Raw genomic sequence first — 17500 nt, forward strand, 5'->3', positions numbered from 1 at the left:
TGCAACCACACTCTCTTCGACCTCTCCGTCGCTTCCTCCACCTTCCTCGCCAGGATACAGTCCATCCTCTCCCTCGTCACCGGCCTCTTCCAAGTCAGCGAGCAGTTCGTCAGCCAGAGACATCTGCAAACGAAGTAAGAGTACACTTATGTAGCAATTGACGTACATACGCTCTGTGCATGTCCATCACAAATGTCTTCTAGAAAACTATTAATACGGCACATCTGTGCCAAACCTGTATTCGACTATGTAGCCTAACCCAAATAATCAACTATAAATAACCTACCTCTTAATATGATATAATGATTTATGTGGCGTTATCGAACAGGCGGTCATATACTCATATAACTGACATACATTATTAATTGAAATACACATGAGAAACGAAAAATGAGCTAGATGTAAACCAGGTGCTCGTTTTATTTCAATCATATCATACATACACAGCACAGTTAACGTTAGCGAACAGGTTTAGTGACGTTAGCTAGCTTAAAACGTATTGCACGAAAATGAAACCGTACCTTTTTAGCTTATCTCCAGTAAAACTATAAGAACTACTCCAAGAGTGGTACGTATAAGAATAACTGAGAAGTCTCAAGCGTCTTGTCTGTAGTTTCCAGCAATGTTGAATTCACAATTCAAGACGTTCATGCGTCGTCGAGTCGCAATAAATATACGTCATCGGTAAAGGGGCATGATGGGAAAAGACAACCGATTGCCGATTTCCCAGTAAAGCATGAATGCATCAAAATAGCAATTGTGAGGTGATTGTTAAAATGTTGAATCTGAATTTGTGGTGATTTTATTTAAAGCATGGGCCGGGATGTAGTCAGAGACTTTCTAATGAGGAGACATTCTCTGGCATAGTTTAATATTTCTATTTGGCCTATACAGCCCTTGGCATAGCCTAGTTATAAGCTAAACCACACAAACATGAATGCAATTATATATAGGCTACAAAATAGCAATTGGGAGGTGTGGAATCTGCATTTGTGGTGATTTTATTTCAAGGCATGTAGACATAGACTTTCTAATGAGGAGACAGCACACAAAGAATCTCGCATAGAAATGTATGGTGTTAGTTCGTAAGGCAAATATGGCAGTTGTCTATGTTGTAAATACATCGTGCCAGTCGTGTGTTGTGATCTCGCAGCTACTGCGCAGCTGGCGAGGTTGGTGTCGTGACACTTTGCGCACGCGCAGTTCTGCCTGAAATAAATGCCCGATAAGTGCCCAAAGTGCGTTGTTGAGTGGAGGGACTTGCCAAACATAAAAGGACGTTGGGATTGTTTACTGTCTCTATGGTTCTAATGTAAATGTAAATCAGGTTTCTAGGCCAAGTACTTGCGTAAGCTGTACAAGGAAGTTGGTCTCTGCATTTACCCCATCCGTGAATTAGTGAACACACAAAGCACAAAGTGAACACACATGCCCTCCTTCTCCATAGGTTCTACCCTATTGGAGAAGGAGGGCATGAGACACTGGTGGGGGGGGGGGGGGGCAGTAGGCAAATAATAACATTATGAATTAATCTTTCTTGAACTTTCTTTTTCTTTGTTTTTTATCCATGATTTCAACATGTAGGCCTACTTTATTCTGGCCTTATTTATACAGTCTATTATTCTGACACTGATTTGACAACCCCATGTGACAAGCATTATCTTTCTTTATCTGAATGTTTTTTTTTTTATGTCTGGTCCACACTGATTTTTCTTTTGTTGATGACAAGTCCACATGTCAACGCATGCATCTTTGTATAGCCTTTTAACAAGTAAGAACACTGTAAACACTAAGTTATAAGACAGTACAATTTATTGTCATCAAACAGATCCATAAATGTTTCACAGTTTTCATGTTGTTTTTATTTCCCCAGCTTTATACAGTGTCGTGAGATTTGTTATTCAAACAATACAATATCAAACTGACGCTGAAACAGACTCAACATATGCTGGAACTAAACTACTATGGAGAGGTGTACAAAATGAAGGAGTAGATTAGTAAACTTATATTATATTTGCAAATTTCATTTTTTGTCATGCTAAGCTACATTACTTGAAAAAATATGGCAAAGAAATATAGCATTACTAAAAAATAAATGGTAAACACACAATAAGACACATACTGTACATAGCGACAGCTGACATCTACAAAAGGCTACAACTAATGTAAAACATGTGAAAGCATTGAAAAGATATGGGGAAATATTTTACTGTACTTTTGTTGAAGAGAATTCATAGACCAAAAAAGGTCTTAATTGGCAAATGTAATATCTCAAAAATAATGTGATTCTACATCATTATGCAATCCTTAGGAGCAGGCCAACCAAAACAAACAAATAAAACAATTAAATTAGTAAATAAATTAATTCAGTAATAAATGAATGACCAGATAAATAAATAAACAAATAAAACCTCATGAATCCATGTTTAATCTTTGCGTGCATTCTAAGAATTCATCTAAAATAAATAGCTCTAAAATGAGGTTGTATACACCTGTAAGAGTCACTATCATTAATTTATACAAATGATCAGAGAGTACTGCACTTTTAATAGTCATGTTCCCTTCCAGCTGAAGCCAACACAGATGACGACTGCCATGAGAACAAATTTACAAATGCAAGTTAGATTAATTCAAGCTCACACGTAATAGGGGAAAGAAAGTGCCTTAAAATACAAAGGTTAGATGCTCAAAAATACAAGCTGGTACACGAGAGGACTCCCATTGCATAGCTGTTAGACTATTAGAGAATGGGCCAACTCCAGACTCTTCAGCAATGTGAGTTACTGACACATATGGTCATTCATTTCTGTCTATATGTTCCTCAAACATGGCGTTGAGGGATATTGAGACATATCAACAAACGTCAAGAATCCTGCCAACAGTAAATCCTGGGATGCTTCCAGTTTCAGTAAAAGGAGTCTTTCTGTTGCCTCATTTAAAAAATAACAGAGAGTAGTGGCATCAGTGCTAGGAGGGGTAGTGTTGAATAACGTAGGACCCCTCCACTATTGACTGACAGCTCGGTGCTTACATTAGAGACTATGTAATCAGACTAAGTGAGGATCGTCAGCGGGACTAACGGTGAAACGGGATGATGTCACACGGGAGGAGCCGGTGGGAGATCTTGCTTTTGTGGAATGGTCTCTGCTCTTGCTCATCTTGCTTGTACCTGATGCAAAGAAATGAAACATAAACACTCTGTCTGTATACATATTAATACACTGTTATGATGAAATACTTTCAGTTTTGCATGTAAGACGTGGGTCCTTTGCTCACTGGAAGCGTATGAAGATCGGTGTCATTCATTCAAGATTTTTTCTGTTATAATAGGAGGTGGTGACAAAAACACACATAATACATCACTTAATAAGTCAAAGAAATATTTCAGACGGGACTGACCTCTTTGTATAGCATACAGAATATATATGCAAATGAATGTCAGATTTGTGTTTTACTATATCAAAACATTATGAATATGTGACTGAATGATTGATTTTTAGCATTTCACATTAATGTAACAGATCTCACCATAAAAGAGCCACCCTGTAAAATGCGGAAAGGCTGTATCTGTAACATTTCCCAAGTTAAAAATAAAGGCTGTAAATAATTATACTACTCCAAAGCAAAGCTTTGATCTGTTCAAATATGTGTTCTGAGTGGGAGGGCTGGAGGCAATGCCTAATTTTAGCCAAAAAACAGGACAAGAGTTCATCATTCTAAAGGAAAATCTACATGACAATAACAACAATGAATCTGTGAATTCTATGTAGGAAAGAAGTGATTCACACACATTCTGTAGTCTGTCTTTATAGCACTTTCCACAGACTGTGATCATACCTTCTTATAACTAGATAGGCATGTGGGTATATTTTCAGAGCGGACTCACCAAATCCATCAAAATGAGACTTTCCAGGTGCTGATGGACTCGTGGGAGTGGAGCAAGACCCCAGCTCATTTGTTGGAGTTTCCTGAAAGACAATATCAACAAAACAAACAAAAAAAGCATTAGAGAAAATGCTTATAAATTGATGGTATTTGGCTGATAACATCACATTTACTGACTTGATGAGATATACATCCTGTTAAAAATAATTGAGATAGTGTACCTGATCAAAGAGGTAGACTGTGACATCATCAAAAAAGGACACGTTCCTTCCCCTGTCCCTGTTCTCTTTGTCTACCGGTTCTCGTGGCGACTTCAGTAAACTCCTCAGCCCCACTCTCTTATCAACGTCGGTCTCCGTGACAACAATCACTCTCCTGGGCGTCTCATCGTCCTGCTCCTCCTCTTCCTCATCTTCATCAGGATCACCTCCTATTGGTAGCCCCCTCCTTCTCCCACTTCTGTCTCTGCTCTCCCCCCCTTCCCAAAAGCCTACCTTAGGATTGGGGGACAGAGGGAGGGAGAGAGCGAGTGGAGGCAAGGAAAGGGAGAGACGAGCCAGTTTAGCTGAAAGAGAGGATGGTATGATGACGGAGCGAAAGACAGAGAAAACTGTGAGGTCTCACTGGAGGTACCAGGTGCAATGATCAGACATCAACAGCACTGTCCTAACAGCCAATATCAACAGTACAACTGTGGGCCCAGAGGAGGCTTAAAGGCATCCTATGTAAGTTTATTACCTTAATATAACAGCTTTGAAATCATTTTGATGGTAAACAAACTTGTAATAGGGAGATTGGTGCGCCTTCCCTGCCGTATCCTACCCATATACCTGTATGTGGAGGACCAGCCTTGCAACTTCGCTGCATGGTGATGGGGACAAGGTTTACAGGTTGTGAAAACAGGCTGGCTGCGCTAGTATACCTTTTTGAACAAAGAGCGTTTTGCACAAATATAAATATTGTGCTGCAACTTAGCCTAGGTACATCTAATCTGCAAATGTTGTAATTGTAGCAGAGTTATCTTGCAAACTTCCTTGAAATTACACGGACCTCAAGGTAAGGCAAGGCAAAGCAAGGCTAACGTCTTTGCCTCATAGTCATAACCAAAGATTCTAGAGCGGAGCGTTCATAACCCTATGTGCTGTTTAAAAAGGATTCCAATTCACCCCCCTTTTAAAATATACACAACTTGTTGTTTTCACACAATTTGAAGCCTATCTTTATGTGATAAAGGTAGGCCTATTGAATGTGATTCGGTATATGACCTGGTACCTACAAACGCGAAATAAGCATAAATATCTATGTGCATTTTGAAAGAACATGGTAAAAGGATTTCAATTCAGCCTCCCCCTCCTCTTTAAATATGCACAACCACATTAAAGTAATGCTAACATTATGTAAAATGGTGACATTAAAGTTTTAAATTCAGATTTTTCTTCATTAAGAATTGAAAAATTAATGATAAAGTTTTATTTTGAAGAATTATCAAATGGCGGCCAAATAACATTTTTTGTTATTGTCGCTGGCTCCGCTCTAGTAAAAACACATGTAGAAAGCTTTTGAAATATTGGACTACTATATTTGCACTACTACATTTTCCCAAGGACAGCCTACCGGTATTTGGAGTTCTGTTTAATTTGTCTGAAAATGTTAACCATGAAGTCATTCCCTCTCATTAGTCAGATTACCACACAGCTGTCTCTAGATGTTAAGACCTTCTTTTTCTGACCCTTGGAGTTGTCCTCATCATCAAATCTGGGACAGGAATGCCAAACATTCCTACTTCAATGGTATCAGAAAACCGACACTGCCAAGATTCCAGGATGCTTTGCTTTGCTTATTGCATCCTCTCACGGTACCTTTCATTGCCTGGTTTGCGGCCGGTGGGGAAGGAGTCATCTCGGGCTGCTCAAGAACAGTCAGTGGCTCCAATGGGGCCTCAGCAGCCTCCTTCTCCAGCAAAGACGCATCAACCGCCTCAGGCTTCTCTTTGCTGTGGGCATCAGAAAAAGGGCTTTTTTTTAGATGAGACAGTCTAAATTTGATCATTACATTTATTTAAAAGCATTATGTGGTTCATGTATAGTATGTAGATTATCATGTACTTTCACCCAAAATGAAGGTACAGGTTGGAGGACTTTTATCTTTCCTCCAAGGAACTTCAGAGATGTTTACTTAAGTGGAATCAGATGTTCTAGTCCATAAAAACCTGCAACCACAAGCGGCCCCCATTTGGATTGCACAAGATTGCACACCCCTCAATTTAAACAACCAACCAGCCTAATACCTCTATAAATAGCCTATCCTTGTCAGACTGTTTTACCACCGGGACACAAAACTCAGCATATCCATTAGGCCACACAAAGTCTGCCGCATGGTTATCACAGAAGCATTCGTATAGTTTATCATCGCCCTGACAGGGAGTTGGTCAATCTTACCTCTTGGTGGTTTGTTTGTCTGCAGTGCTGTTGCTCTCCTCTTCCTGCTCCGTAACAGCGGTATCACTCCACGGTCTTAGAACGACACTGTCGCTGACCGTGGCGGGGCCCCAAAGGACGTTGGTTTGAACGTTCTCACTGAGTGAGTACTGTAACCTCTCTTCACACACCTGAGAGAGACAGAAGAAACTTTCACAGATGACCGTTCACATGTGTGCGTTCTGTTTGGTTTTGAATACTTGACTGCTTTAAAGGAGCGATGTGGAATACTGTTTGAGGTGACCTGTCTTGAACGCAGCCACACAGCACTCTCCCATTGACTTACAAAGCAGTATATACATCACCACGCATTGTACAAAGTGGCATCGCAAGACAGCAGGCCTGGTGCCATCTGGACGACACAGAGTAGACTGTTACTTCAAATTTTGTTGCCGTTTCTAGGTTATTTGTGAATGTTCTGAACTAAAAAAAACTCCACACAGCTCCTTTAAGGAGTACTGTCACAATTTTGAATTATATTATTATTAATGTTATATTGTGTTGTTCAAAAGTGTCATGCTATTTCTCTTGCCTGCATCATGAGGCCATTCTTTGTGGGCATCGTTGACAGTGACTGTTGACCCTTTGCTCCCTCACCAGCATGACTTGGTGAGTGGTTTGATGTAGTCTGAAGAGTCTTTCTGTTAATGTCAGGAGAAAGACGCTTTCCCCAGGAAGACTCAGGACTATAGGTCTGATTAGAGCCATCATATCTTCCCTGCTCCTCAGAATTGGCTCGTAAAGTGTCTGACAAACAGTCAACATCCTTTTTCATTTCTAGTCTTCCAGAATCTTCTTCTTCCGATGGCTTAGCTGCCTCAGAGCACCTCGCGTCCTCATTATTACTCTCACTCCTGCTCTTTAGTCTTTGCTCCGGGGTCTTTTTCAGAGACTCCAGCAGCTCCAGGTTCCCCAGGAAGAGATCTCCGAGGGAATCCTCACAATCCTCAGAGATGCGGCACAGCTGCTCCAGTCTCTCAAAATCCTCCAAGGGCTCCTCCTCCAGGTCCTTCCACTCAGAGATCAACAGTTCAGGGATGGCGCCGCAGGAGCCGAGCGCAAGCTGTGGGTGGGTGGCCTTCTGGGAAAGGCTGGCGGTGTTGTTTAAGGAAGCTTCGCTGGCACTGTTTGGATCTTTGTGGTTGTGCTCTTCTCTCAGGTCAGTCGACTCCGGTCTTTGCACAGGAAGGATGCTGATGTTGGCCGAGATCCCTTTGCTAATGGTGTTGACAACTGGAGGTGCTTGGGGTGAGACACTGGCGGGAACCTCGCTAGTTGGAGAAACTGTACGTTCTTGTTCCCGTTTGGCACCAAGGCCTGCACTGGTGCTGTCCACGCTAAGCTCACTGTCAGAGCTCACCTTGATCTCTATGTGGTGCACAACATTGGGGAAATTCGTGGGGCTTTGGCACTTGTCGTGTTGCGAAAGAGATGGAGGTACAGAATTAATTATGTCCTCAGACACCAAATCAGACATTAAACATTGTGTGTTACTACTGTGCATCTTGCAAGGATCAGCAGTGTTGGTGAGGCTGGGGCATGAAGGAGAATCAGACCTGCTTTCTTCCCTGACATCTTCAAAGACGCCATCCCCTGTCTTCTTTCTTTTAGTTGGTGGGCAAGCATGGTCTTCTGCATCCTCTATGCAAGCACTGTGATTTTGAATCTCGACCAAAGATTCACTGTTATGACCAGAGTCAGGAATGTGGCTTCTGTTTGTATCGGCTTCAAACCCTGCAGCACCAAAATCACTCTCACTGGAGTATGGCGTTTGAGGACACAGCTCCTCACTCCCATCTACAGTGTCTGTTACATGATTTTCCTTAAGTTTGTTAAAATTTTGATTCTCCTCTGCTTCACTATCTCCCAGAATGCTGTTGAATCCTGGGTACTTCTGGACTATAGTACAGCTATCCTCAGCACTGTCTGTATGTCTGATCTTGACTGAGCTGGGAAGGTCCAGACCGGGATTTTCTATGTTTTCAACTTCAATTTCCATAGCTTCTCCAGCTAAATCCACATGATTCCCCTGGTCTAGGTCTTCAATGTTCTCCTCTTCTTGCTCTATGTCTGCTTGCTGGAGAAGGTTGTGTGGCCCTTCAGAGACCGTAAAGTCTTGACTTATGGGTGTCTGCACTGAGAGTGATCTTCCCTCCACCTCAGCGTGGTCAGTATGTCCTTGTCTTTCGTCGTTAAAATCCTCCTCAAATTTCTGGCGTGCTGTGGGGTGAGGCTCGCTCTCTGCCAGCTCGTCGTTGGCTTCTGCGTCCCAGAATTCTCGACCCATGTCCAGGCCGTTCTTCTCTCCCCAGGCCTTTTTGCAAGAGCTCGAGAAAAACTCTGAGCCCAGCTCTGCCTCAGGCCTCCGAGTTTCTGCTGACGCCCACTGGTCATTCTCTGCTGGCCAAAGGTGCAAATTGTCTTGCTGGAAGCGGTGGCAGTCTAGCTCCCCTTTAACAAAGCCTCCTGTTCCCTCATCCTCCTCAAGGGTATTCCAGAGCTCTTGTGTTTTAAGCTCCAGCTCTTTAGCTTCTCCGTTGCTGTTTACCTCAGATGTCCCTGCTGGGCCTGAGGGCTCGTTCTGAGTAACTGGAACATCTCTCTCACCTCGCGATACCTCTTTCATTGAAAAGCACAGCTCTCCAGCTGCCAGCTGTTTCTCACACTCCGACTTCGCCATGGCTTTCACTTCATTAACGTCCTCTGAGTAACTCAGATTCCTTAGACCAAGCTCATTAGCATCGTCACTCTGCATTTCGAATGTATGAATGTCCTCTGTTGTGGGTTCATCACCACTTCTGTCAGAGAAGAGGGATCTGCAGGCATGTTCTTTTGAATCACTCATGTGATCCTCAAAATTCTCTTGCGCATTGTTACTGGGGTTGGAGTCATTTGTGTTAATATTGTAAAACCTTGACAGCCTAGACTCACTGCTGTCAGGATTCGTGCTTGTTGGCCCCAGTAACCCTTCTTGGCTTGATCCACTATTTAATTCCTTCAAAACTGAACCTGAAGTCACCTCATTCACATCTGGCTGAATTTCTCTGACTTCTTCATCCAACAGCTGTTGTAAATGACTCTCACTTTGAGGCTCAAACGGAGGGATTGTTTTTGGTGGCACTGACAACGGGTTTGCCTCAGATGGGTCATAGCATGTGTTGTCTTTTGACTGAACGTTGGATATCTCCACTTTGTCCATTTGTGAAAATGCCTCATAGCTTAGTTGGCTGTTGCAGCTGTATGGAAACCCTTTGAAAGTTTCATCATCCAAATTGGAGAACAACTTAGCAATAAACTCCTCATTAGCTTTACCTTGAGTGTCTTTCGATTCATTGATTGGCTCCTCTATCTCTTTGAGTCCATAATCATTACACTCAGAGGTGACTAAATCCTTCTCTATCATATTGTCCTTATTAAATACCATTTCTTCAGACCATCGGTGGTGTTTTTCCTCATCGGTTTCCATCTTGTCTTCCTCCCTGATGACTACAGCCTCATCGTGCATTGTTCCTTCATGTCCCCTTTCATACTCGATCTCCATCTTCTCCTCGATCCCCACCAGTGTTCCCCTCTCTCCTCCTCGGCTGTTGCCTGGGCGGCCCAAGCCCAGTCCGTCTCCGACTCTTCTGGCTATTCCCTCTCCCGATTCCCAGTCGCTGTCGGAGAAGTAAGCCGAGTCCCTGTGAGGCGTCTCCGCACCCAAGGCTCTCCACCCACTGCTTAACCCACCCGCCATCATTAGGTCTCCAGCTGTTAGACAGTCTGTGGAGCTGGAGGCGGAGGTGAGGGTTGAGAAAGCAGAGTCGGTTGGCGTCTGCTGAGTGGATGTTAGTGGGGAGAAGCCGGAGTCGGTTGGGGTCTGCTGGGTGGATGTTAAGGGAGAGAAGCTGGAGTCTGTAGGTGTCTGTTGGGTGGAAGTCAACGAGATGAAAGTGGAATCAGTGTGTGTTTGCTGGTTAGCTGTGGTCTGGTGTAGAGAGGTTAGTGGCAAGAAACATGGATCTGCAGGTCTGATCTGTTGACTAGAGAGCTTCTGGTCACAGTCTGGTATCAAAGCCGAGGGCAGCCGGTTAGGTATAGGTGACACAGAATTACTAGTGTGTACATCATCCCTTTCTTTCTGAGGAGAGACTGTGCTTAAATCGTTTGCAGAATCTACGGGATACGGCTTGGCTGTAGAATATGATGGGTCACAGGTAGGTGAGCTGAGGTGATCTGATATGTGTTGACCAATCTCAGTACACATTTCTGCATCACAGCCCTCAGTATCAGCCATACTTGTATCATTGGACAGATCTAGAAATGTGGTCTTATTTACACAATGCTTTGAATGCTCTACAGTGTTTTCAGTACTGGCTGCGATGTCTATTACTGTGGACGTGTTAATGGTTTGTGCATTACTGCCCTCTTCGTTTCCCTCTACTGCATCAAATTGCTCTAGTACTCTAGTGCTGTTGCCTGTCAGCATGATCTCTGGTGGAGAGCTGAGAGGGAATCTAGAACTAAACACATCATCAATATCTCTTACATCTTCTCCAGTCCTCTCACTTGAATCATGTGCACGTGTCTTCTCCTGATTCTCCTCTGGCGGCAGTACCTCACTGGCCTGTGTCGTGTTGGTCTCTGTGAAATTGTTCTGCGAAAATGAATCTTCTTTCGCACCAGGCAGACATTGGTCAGGAAAAAGACCATTTCTTGGCGAAACCCCAGATAATTCCAAGCTTCTGGGTTTGATGGCAGTTTCGTGGTTTGATGGAAAATGTGAACTGGTTGCATCTTTGCCAAATGCTCCTTCATTCCCTGACTCAGAAGGGAGGCAGGAAGAGCCAGGGCTGGTACTTTTCCTTTCCAGTTTGGCAGCATATTTTTCAGAACCTATTTGTAGTACTGGAATATCTGGACGCATGGCGACTTTAATTTCGCTCCTTTTTGCACGCTTGGTAACTTGAGCATAAATGGCCTCCTTCATATCGGCGGGTGCATTGTTTGTCCCAGTGCTTGGTCTCTCAGACTGGAAAGTTATGGTCTGCCCAGCCTCTGGGTCGATGCATATGGACTCATACTCAGGAGATGTGGGGGGTGTTGAGGCCAAGGCTTCTTCCTGCTTGCGTTGTCTGGTAATGATCTCTGTGAGAAACGTCTCAGCAGACTGGATCTCTTTCAAGAACTCCTCTCTGGTCATTTCTCCTTTCCTGCTGGATTCATTCTCTGCTTGCTCAGACATCTCTGATAGCAGAGATCGTGATCTCCTCATTCCTCTTGAGAAGGCCTCTTCAGCCTCAGCATAACTAGGCAGACCAGTGGGGCAGAGATTGGCGTTCTCATAGCTGTCCTCGCCCAGGTCTTCACTGTCCCTCCTCTCCGTGTTGATTTCAGTGAGGAACAAGTCCTTCTTGACGGATCCTTTCCCATAGTCTGTGCTTGTCAGAATGTCGCTGTCCCATGTCCTCGCTGCAGACCCGAGCTCTGTCACTAGGGACTGGGAGCGGCGCATCCCTCGCAGAGGAAAGTGAATGTTCCCAATGGTCTCTCTCTCTGCTTTTGCCTCTTGTCTCGTCTGACCATCGGGGCTCCATGTTGTGTCATCTGTTTTGGAGTCTGTGGACTCGCTCACACTGGAGATTTCTGTCAGGAACAGATGCATGGGAGACTTCCTGGCCGCCTCTGCCCGCTCCCTCATCTCCTCGTCCTCTCTCCATATGGCTGGCAGGATGGTGGCGAGACGGGACTGTGTGCGCTTCATCCCCCGGGACAGTAGCTCGTCAGTGGCAGAGTCACGTTCGTTCGCCAGGCTGGTGTGTTGGACGGTGGATGCTCCGTGGAGTCGGGTTGGTGATTCAAATGGCGAGTCGTCCTCGTCCGAGTAGTTTGGGCTGGAGGAGGAATGTCTTTCGATTGTAGGAATTGTAGACTGGGAGCGAGTCATTTTTGAACGCGGAGAGTCTCTGTGGACCGGGGATTCTATGTCTCTCGACTGGGCTTCTGAAGCCCCCCTAGAATTGTACAAAGACTGTGAACGTGTCAATCCTTTGTCAAGGGGCCTCTTTTCGAGATAATCACAGGACAGTGGGTCTCTTTGTAAGTGCAATGAACTATAGCGACTAGTGTAAGGTTCCCCGGGGTAGTAAGGAGCCCGATGGATTCTGTAATGGGGAGGGAGGGGTGGGGGGCAGGTTTGGGGCGGGGGGTATACGGAGTGGCCCCCAGAGGACTGGGGTATAGAGGGGGAGAGAGAGGGTGAGGGGGGCATAGTCTGGCGATGGCGGTGCAGCCCTAAATGGTCAAAGGTAGCCTTTGGCACTGAACAACTTCCTCCATGCCCCTTGCCAAGTGGGTAGGAGGTGCCAGGGTAGTGACCCAGTCCGATTAGTCGGTGGTACCCAACAGGCGGTGCTGGCAGGGGACGAGAGTGGAGGAGGTTACCCGCGGTGGGCGGCACGGTACGGGGCTTTGGGGGGAGGATGGGCCCTTGAGAGCCATGGGACTGCCTTGATCTCCCCTCCCTCTCACTCCCCCTTTCTCCAATGTCTACCACAGTGAAGTCTGTGACTCTGTTGCTGCTCTCCTTGCTGAACTCCACCACGCCAGTGTTTGGGACCAGCACCTGGATCTCGCTAGACCTCACGGTTTGTACCGTCTGGACGGAACCTTGTCCTTTCTCTTCCTTTCCCAGCATTCCGCTCTGAAGCTCCACAAGCTCCAAGTCCCCGGGGGAGGTGGACTCTGTCCTTTGAGAGGGCACTTTGCCTTTAAGAGTGGGGGACCTGTCCTGGGGAGTGTGCTCCTCCAGCCTGATGTAATACTCGCTAGCAAGGGAGGGGCTCCGAGCACTGATCACCGGGACAACGGTAGGTGTGTCCAAGGACTGCCTGTGCGTTGAATTAGGAGTTGGGATTGGCTGAGGTGGTGGGAGCGGTTTGTAACCTTTCCTTCCGTGGGCTTTCTCCCAGAAATACTCAAAGTTTAACCCTTTGCTGGTCTCCGTCACGGTCAGGATGTCATCGAGCTCAGAGGAGGAGGGGGCGATGCTGTTTCCCACCGGGTCCAGCAGAGGGAAAGAGCCGTTATGACCCCGGTAGCCGTTATCGTCCCTCTCGTACTCCCTCTCGTACTCTCTCTCCCTCCGTCTCTCCCCTGCCACTGTCTGGAAGGCTGGTGGGCGGAGGGAATCCCACCGCCTCTCAAACGAATCCTCGCTCTCCCCTCTTCTCCCTCTCTCGTCCTCTTCCTCGTACTCTTCTTCATCCTCGTCATCACCCATGCTTCTGCGGCTCACTCGGCGCTCTGCAGCCAGCAGAGAGGATAGGAGGAGGAAGATTTCGGCGATTGAGGGACGCTGAGATGATGGCAACCAGCAAGACTGCATGACCTCATACCTGAACAAACACAAAACAGCAAGATTAACATATTGGAGCATACATCAATTACATCATATTGCTTTAATGCCATGCTTTAACAATTTCATAACAGACTATTAAGCATGTATTGTCACAGGTTTTACATTTAAAACATTCTATTTTTAAATCATATATTTAATGTTCATTTAGGAAAGTATTTATTGTTAATAATTAGCATATTGGATACAATGTAATTATTGTGTGTGTTCATTCTACTGTATGTTTTCATGCCGTTGCTGGACTGACCAGTAGTCTGCATGGGAGAGTTTGAGTCGTGGCTGAGCCAGTGTGATCTGTCGCTCCCTGATGACGAAGGTGAGAACCTCCTCATCGCTCAGGTGTCTGTGGGGCTGGGAGCCGAACTCAAACAGCTCCCAGATCACCACACCTAAAGACCTGCAGGGTGGAGGAGAGAGGCGATGAACATGATGCTCATAAGCAACAAGGAGCAGTGATTCAGCAAAACACTAAGCCACAGTAGACAAAGGGTAGGCTGATTCAGAGCACTAAAACATTCACTCAAACACAGAAAGTTCTCTTTCAGAACACTAGATTGGTGGTGGTTAATGAGGTTCCTCCTTCACTGTGAAGCGCTTTGAGTGTCCCGAAAAGCCCTATATAAATGTAATGTGTTGTTGTTGTAGAATGGTTATCATTGTTATTATTTTGAATATATAGGATATGTAATAATCCACATAAAATGGTAAACACTGTAATGTGTGACAAAATTGCACAGACTATATTGAACAGACATCAATAAGACAACATAAATAAAAAAATACATATATTGTGTTGAGTATTTTTTCCGTACCAGACATTGCTGGTCTTTGTCTGGTCAGTGACAATCAGACTTCCTCTGTATTCCTCCAGCAGCTCTGGGGCAATCCAGCGGAGAGGGATCCACAGTTTATCTGGTGTTAAGTAATAGTCCTCCTAATACGTGTACACATTCAGATACAGAGAGATGAGTGAAAAACATGACACTCTTGGGTAATACTGTATTATGATATGATATGATAATATGAATAATATACAGTATATAATACAATCTCATAATACGAATATGACATGTTAATATTCATGCTTCAGTTACACCTTAGTTATGCTTTTATTTTGTTTAAGCCATACATTGTATAGACTGATGTACTACATACTACACATACTACACTACTGATGTATATTTAGATGTCCTGTGCATATGATGCACTGTAGATGAGAATGGCACATGGCATATATGTGTATGTTATGTCTAATATGATGTATATGTGTATATGATGAAGATATGTAAGGCACAAGTTAGATACCTTGTAGTGGTTGTGTGACAGACCATAATCTCCTATTCTAACAGTAAGGTCAGATGTGAGGAGGCAGTTTCTTAGAGCCAAATCACTGTTTAGACAAACAAAAGAAAGAAAGAAAGAAAAGCAGATATCAGACAAAAGGAGACAGGATATTAGAAATCAAATCATGCTTAAAGGGATACTCTCTTGTTATATTCTGACAGCTATTAAATAAATAGATTGTCAATAAATTCTCTTAAATTATCTTAAAATGAAAATTTGAACACGGCCAAACTGACTTGACTGATCGGCAACTTCAACAGATATGGGGATCGCTGTCCTCTAAGTATTTTTCATTTAGTAGAATAATGCATGGATTCCTACTCTGTGATGGACCTTAATGCAATATCTAAAGACTGCATTTTCAAGACAGCAGCTGAGAAGCTGCAAAATCGAACTGATTTTGCTATCTAATAAGGGCATTGTAGGTGCTAAACCTAATCACTAATCACACAAGTCTAACCTCCATCTGAAGTCCATCTTGCCATTATAAGAAATTGCTGCTCGTAGAACTGACTCTCATACCTATGGATGTAGTTGTTCTCATGCAGATGGAGAAGGCCAGAGGTGATCTCAAAGGCCATCCGCTGCAGGGTCAGCAGGTCACGACTCAAAAGGTCAGGGGTCATGCCATCTGACTTCCTCTGAGCCCTCAGATACCTCTTCAGGTCGCCCTGGAAACCACATTAAGAGGCCTAAGTGAGCCATGAATTATTCCATGTATCAAGTTGATGATGCTATCAGATAGGGAGCTTAAGATCGTATGAGACAGCTAGTACAGCTGCATTGGTATGCCACTGCAACACATGAATATTATGTATATAATGATTAGTTTATGAATAATCAAGTTCAAGTTCAATATCTAACAGATAACTCTGAGTTCTACTGGTACAACAGCAGTGAAATAATTCCTACATTATGCATCTTAAGGGGTTAAATTTAGTGTAATGCGAGACATCTTGAAGAGGGCCTGTGTTATGAAGTGTTAATTGGATTAACGTTTGTCTTTATTTGTGTTGAGTGTCTCACCAGCTGGCAGAACTCCATGACCAACAGATAGGGGGTGATCTCACTGCACTGGCCCAGACACTGCAGGACATTTGGATGCTGAAGGCTTCTGGAAGTCAGAAACAGAACAACCCATGGCAATTAGACTAAAACTAGATAACAGGGTAATCATACACACACATACACACACACACACACACACACACAAACACACACATATATATATGAATACACACAGAGAAAGAGAGTGACACCACACAAACGCACACAGACGTAGGGGCAGCCGTAGCCTACTGGTTAGCACTTCGGACCTGTAACCGGACCTGTAACCGGAGGGTTGCCGGTTCGAACCCCGACCAGTAGGCATGGCTGAAGTGCCCTTGAGCAAGGCACCTAACCCCTCACTGCTCCCCGAGCGCCGCTGTTGATGCAGGCAGCTCACTGCGCCGGGATTAGTGTGTGCTTCACCTCACTGTACACTGTGTGCTGTGTGTGTTTCACTAATTCACGGATTGGGATAAAATACAGAGAGACCAAATTTCCCTCACGGGATCAAAAGAGTATATATACTTATACACAAATTACATCTGTGCGCCCAAAATATTCACAGGTCACATGAAACAGACATAAATGTGGACGCAAAGGGGCAGACAGGGAGTGGCGCCACACGGGGGACAGTGGAAAATAGGGGAAGGACAGCGAAGACGAGGGAGCGGGCAGCTGAAACAGAGAGCCCGAAGAGGAGAGAGAAGGACAGCGAGCCGGATGTAATTACCAACTTGAACAGAAGAAATAGGTCATGTGAGAACACAGAAACACAGTCTAAAATGTGTCATGATAAGATCGTCAACTGGCTCCTCCTGCACACATTTATGATGCATAATCTAAAAAAGCCAAGTTAATCACCATAAAACAATACGTAATTAAAATGCTGTCGCATCATCATATTAATTACTCCTCTGTAGAATGTGAGTTGATTATCATATGGCAGTAAGCCTAAAAATACCTCAGTGGATATATGACCTGGAGTCTAATATACTGTACTCATCCATCATTTATGGCTGGCTGAGATTAACTGAGTTATTGAAAGTGCCACGCGTTGCACGTGATGAATCAAAATGGCGCCTGCGTGATGGGTTTCCTCTAACCTGTAGGGTTCTGACTCTGCCAGGAACTTCCTCTGCTCCAGTGGACTGGCACTGGCCCGCAGCTCTTTTACCACAGCCTGGGCGGAGCCGCAGTCCCCTAGCACCTCCGCCAGGATCACCTGAGGACAGGAATAAGTGGGGGGGGGGGGGGGTAAGTAAAAATAAAATATAAAGAGTAAAAGAGTAAATAAACATATATTATGACAAAGACAGAACAGGACAGGAGGGGGGAATGGGGGGGGGCA

General features: G+C 44.5%; 2 protein-coding genes across 6 annotated transcripts in view; both read right to left on the bottom strand.

Moving 5' to 3' along the window:
* prpf31 (PRP31 pre-mRNA processing factor 31 homolog (yeast)) overlaps positions 1-673 on the bottom strand; it is a 6593-nt gene extending 5920 nt beyond the window's left edge. For both annotated transcript variants that reach the window (XM_042107927.1, XM_042107926.1), the window contains exons 1-2: positions 522-673; positions 1-123 (exon numbers count right to left, since the gene is read on the bottom strand). The exon at positions 1-123 is cut by the window's left edge and continues 93 nt beyond it. In XM_042107927.1, coding sequence (XP_041963861.1) covers positions 1-123 — 123 coding nt within the window. In that variant the 5' untranslated portion in view covers positions 522-673. The remainder of the gene's footprint in view (positions 124-521) is intronic.
* A 1121-nt stretch (positions 674-1794) lies between these two features.
* lmtk3 (lemur tyrosine kinase 3) overlaps positions 1795-17500 on the bottom strand; it is a 22451-nt gene continuing 6745 nt past the window's right edge. For 2 of the 4 annotated variants that reach the window (XM_042108062.1, XM_042108061.1), the window contains exons 5-16: positions 17256-17374; positions 16129-16216; positions 15625-15773; positions 15064-15148; positions 14571-14692; positions 14006-14155; positions 6895-13738; positions 6324-6493; positions 5745-5878; positions 4107-4450; positions 3887-3968; positions 1795-3169 (exon numbers count right to left, since the gene is read on the bottom strand). In XM_042108062.1, the coding sequence (XP_041963996.1) occupies positions 3048-3169; positions 3887-3968; positions 4107-4450; positions 5745-5878; positions 6324-6493; positions 6895-13738; positions 14006-14155; positions 14571-14692; positions 15064-15148; positions 15625-15773; positions 16129-16216; positions 17256-17374 (8409 nt within the window). In that variant the 3' untranslated portion in view covers positions 1795-3047. The other 2 variants (XM_042108063.1, XM_042108064.1) reach the window with 2 other exon arrangements.

Source organism: Alosa sapidissima, chromosome 10 (assembly GCF_018492685.1).
Source record: "Alosa sapidissima isolate fAloSap1 chromosome 10, fAloSap1.pri, whole genome shotgun sequence".
In the NCBI taxonomy this organism is placed as follows: Eukaryota; Metazoa; Chordata; class Actinopteri; order Clupeiformes; family Clupeidae; genus Alosa; species Alosa sapidissima.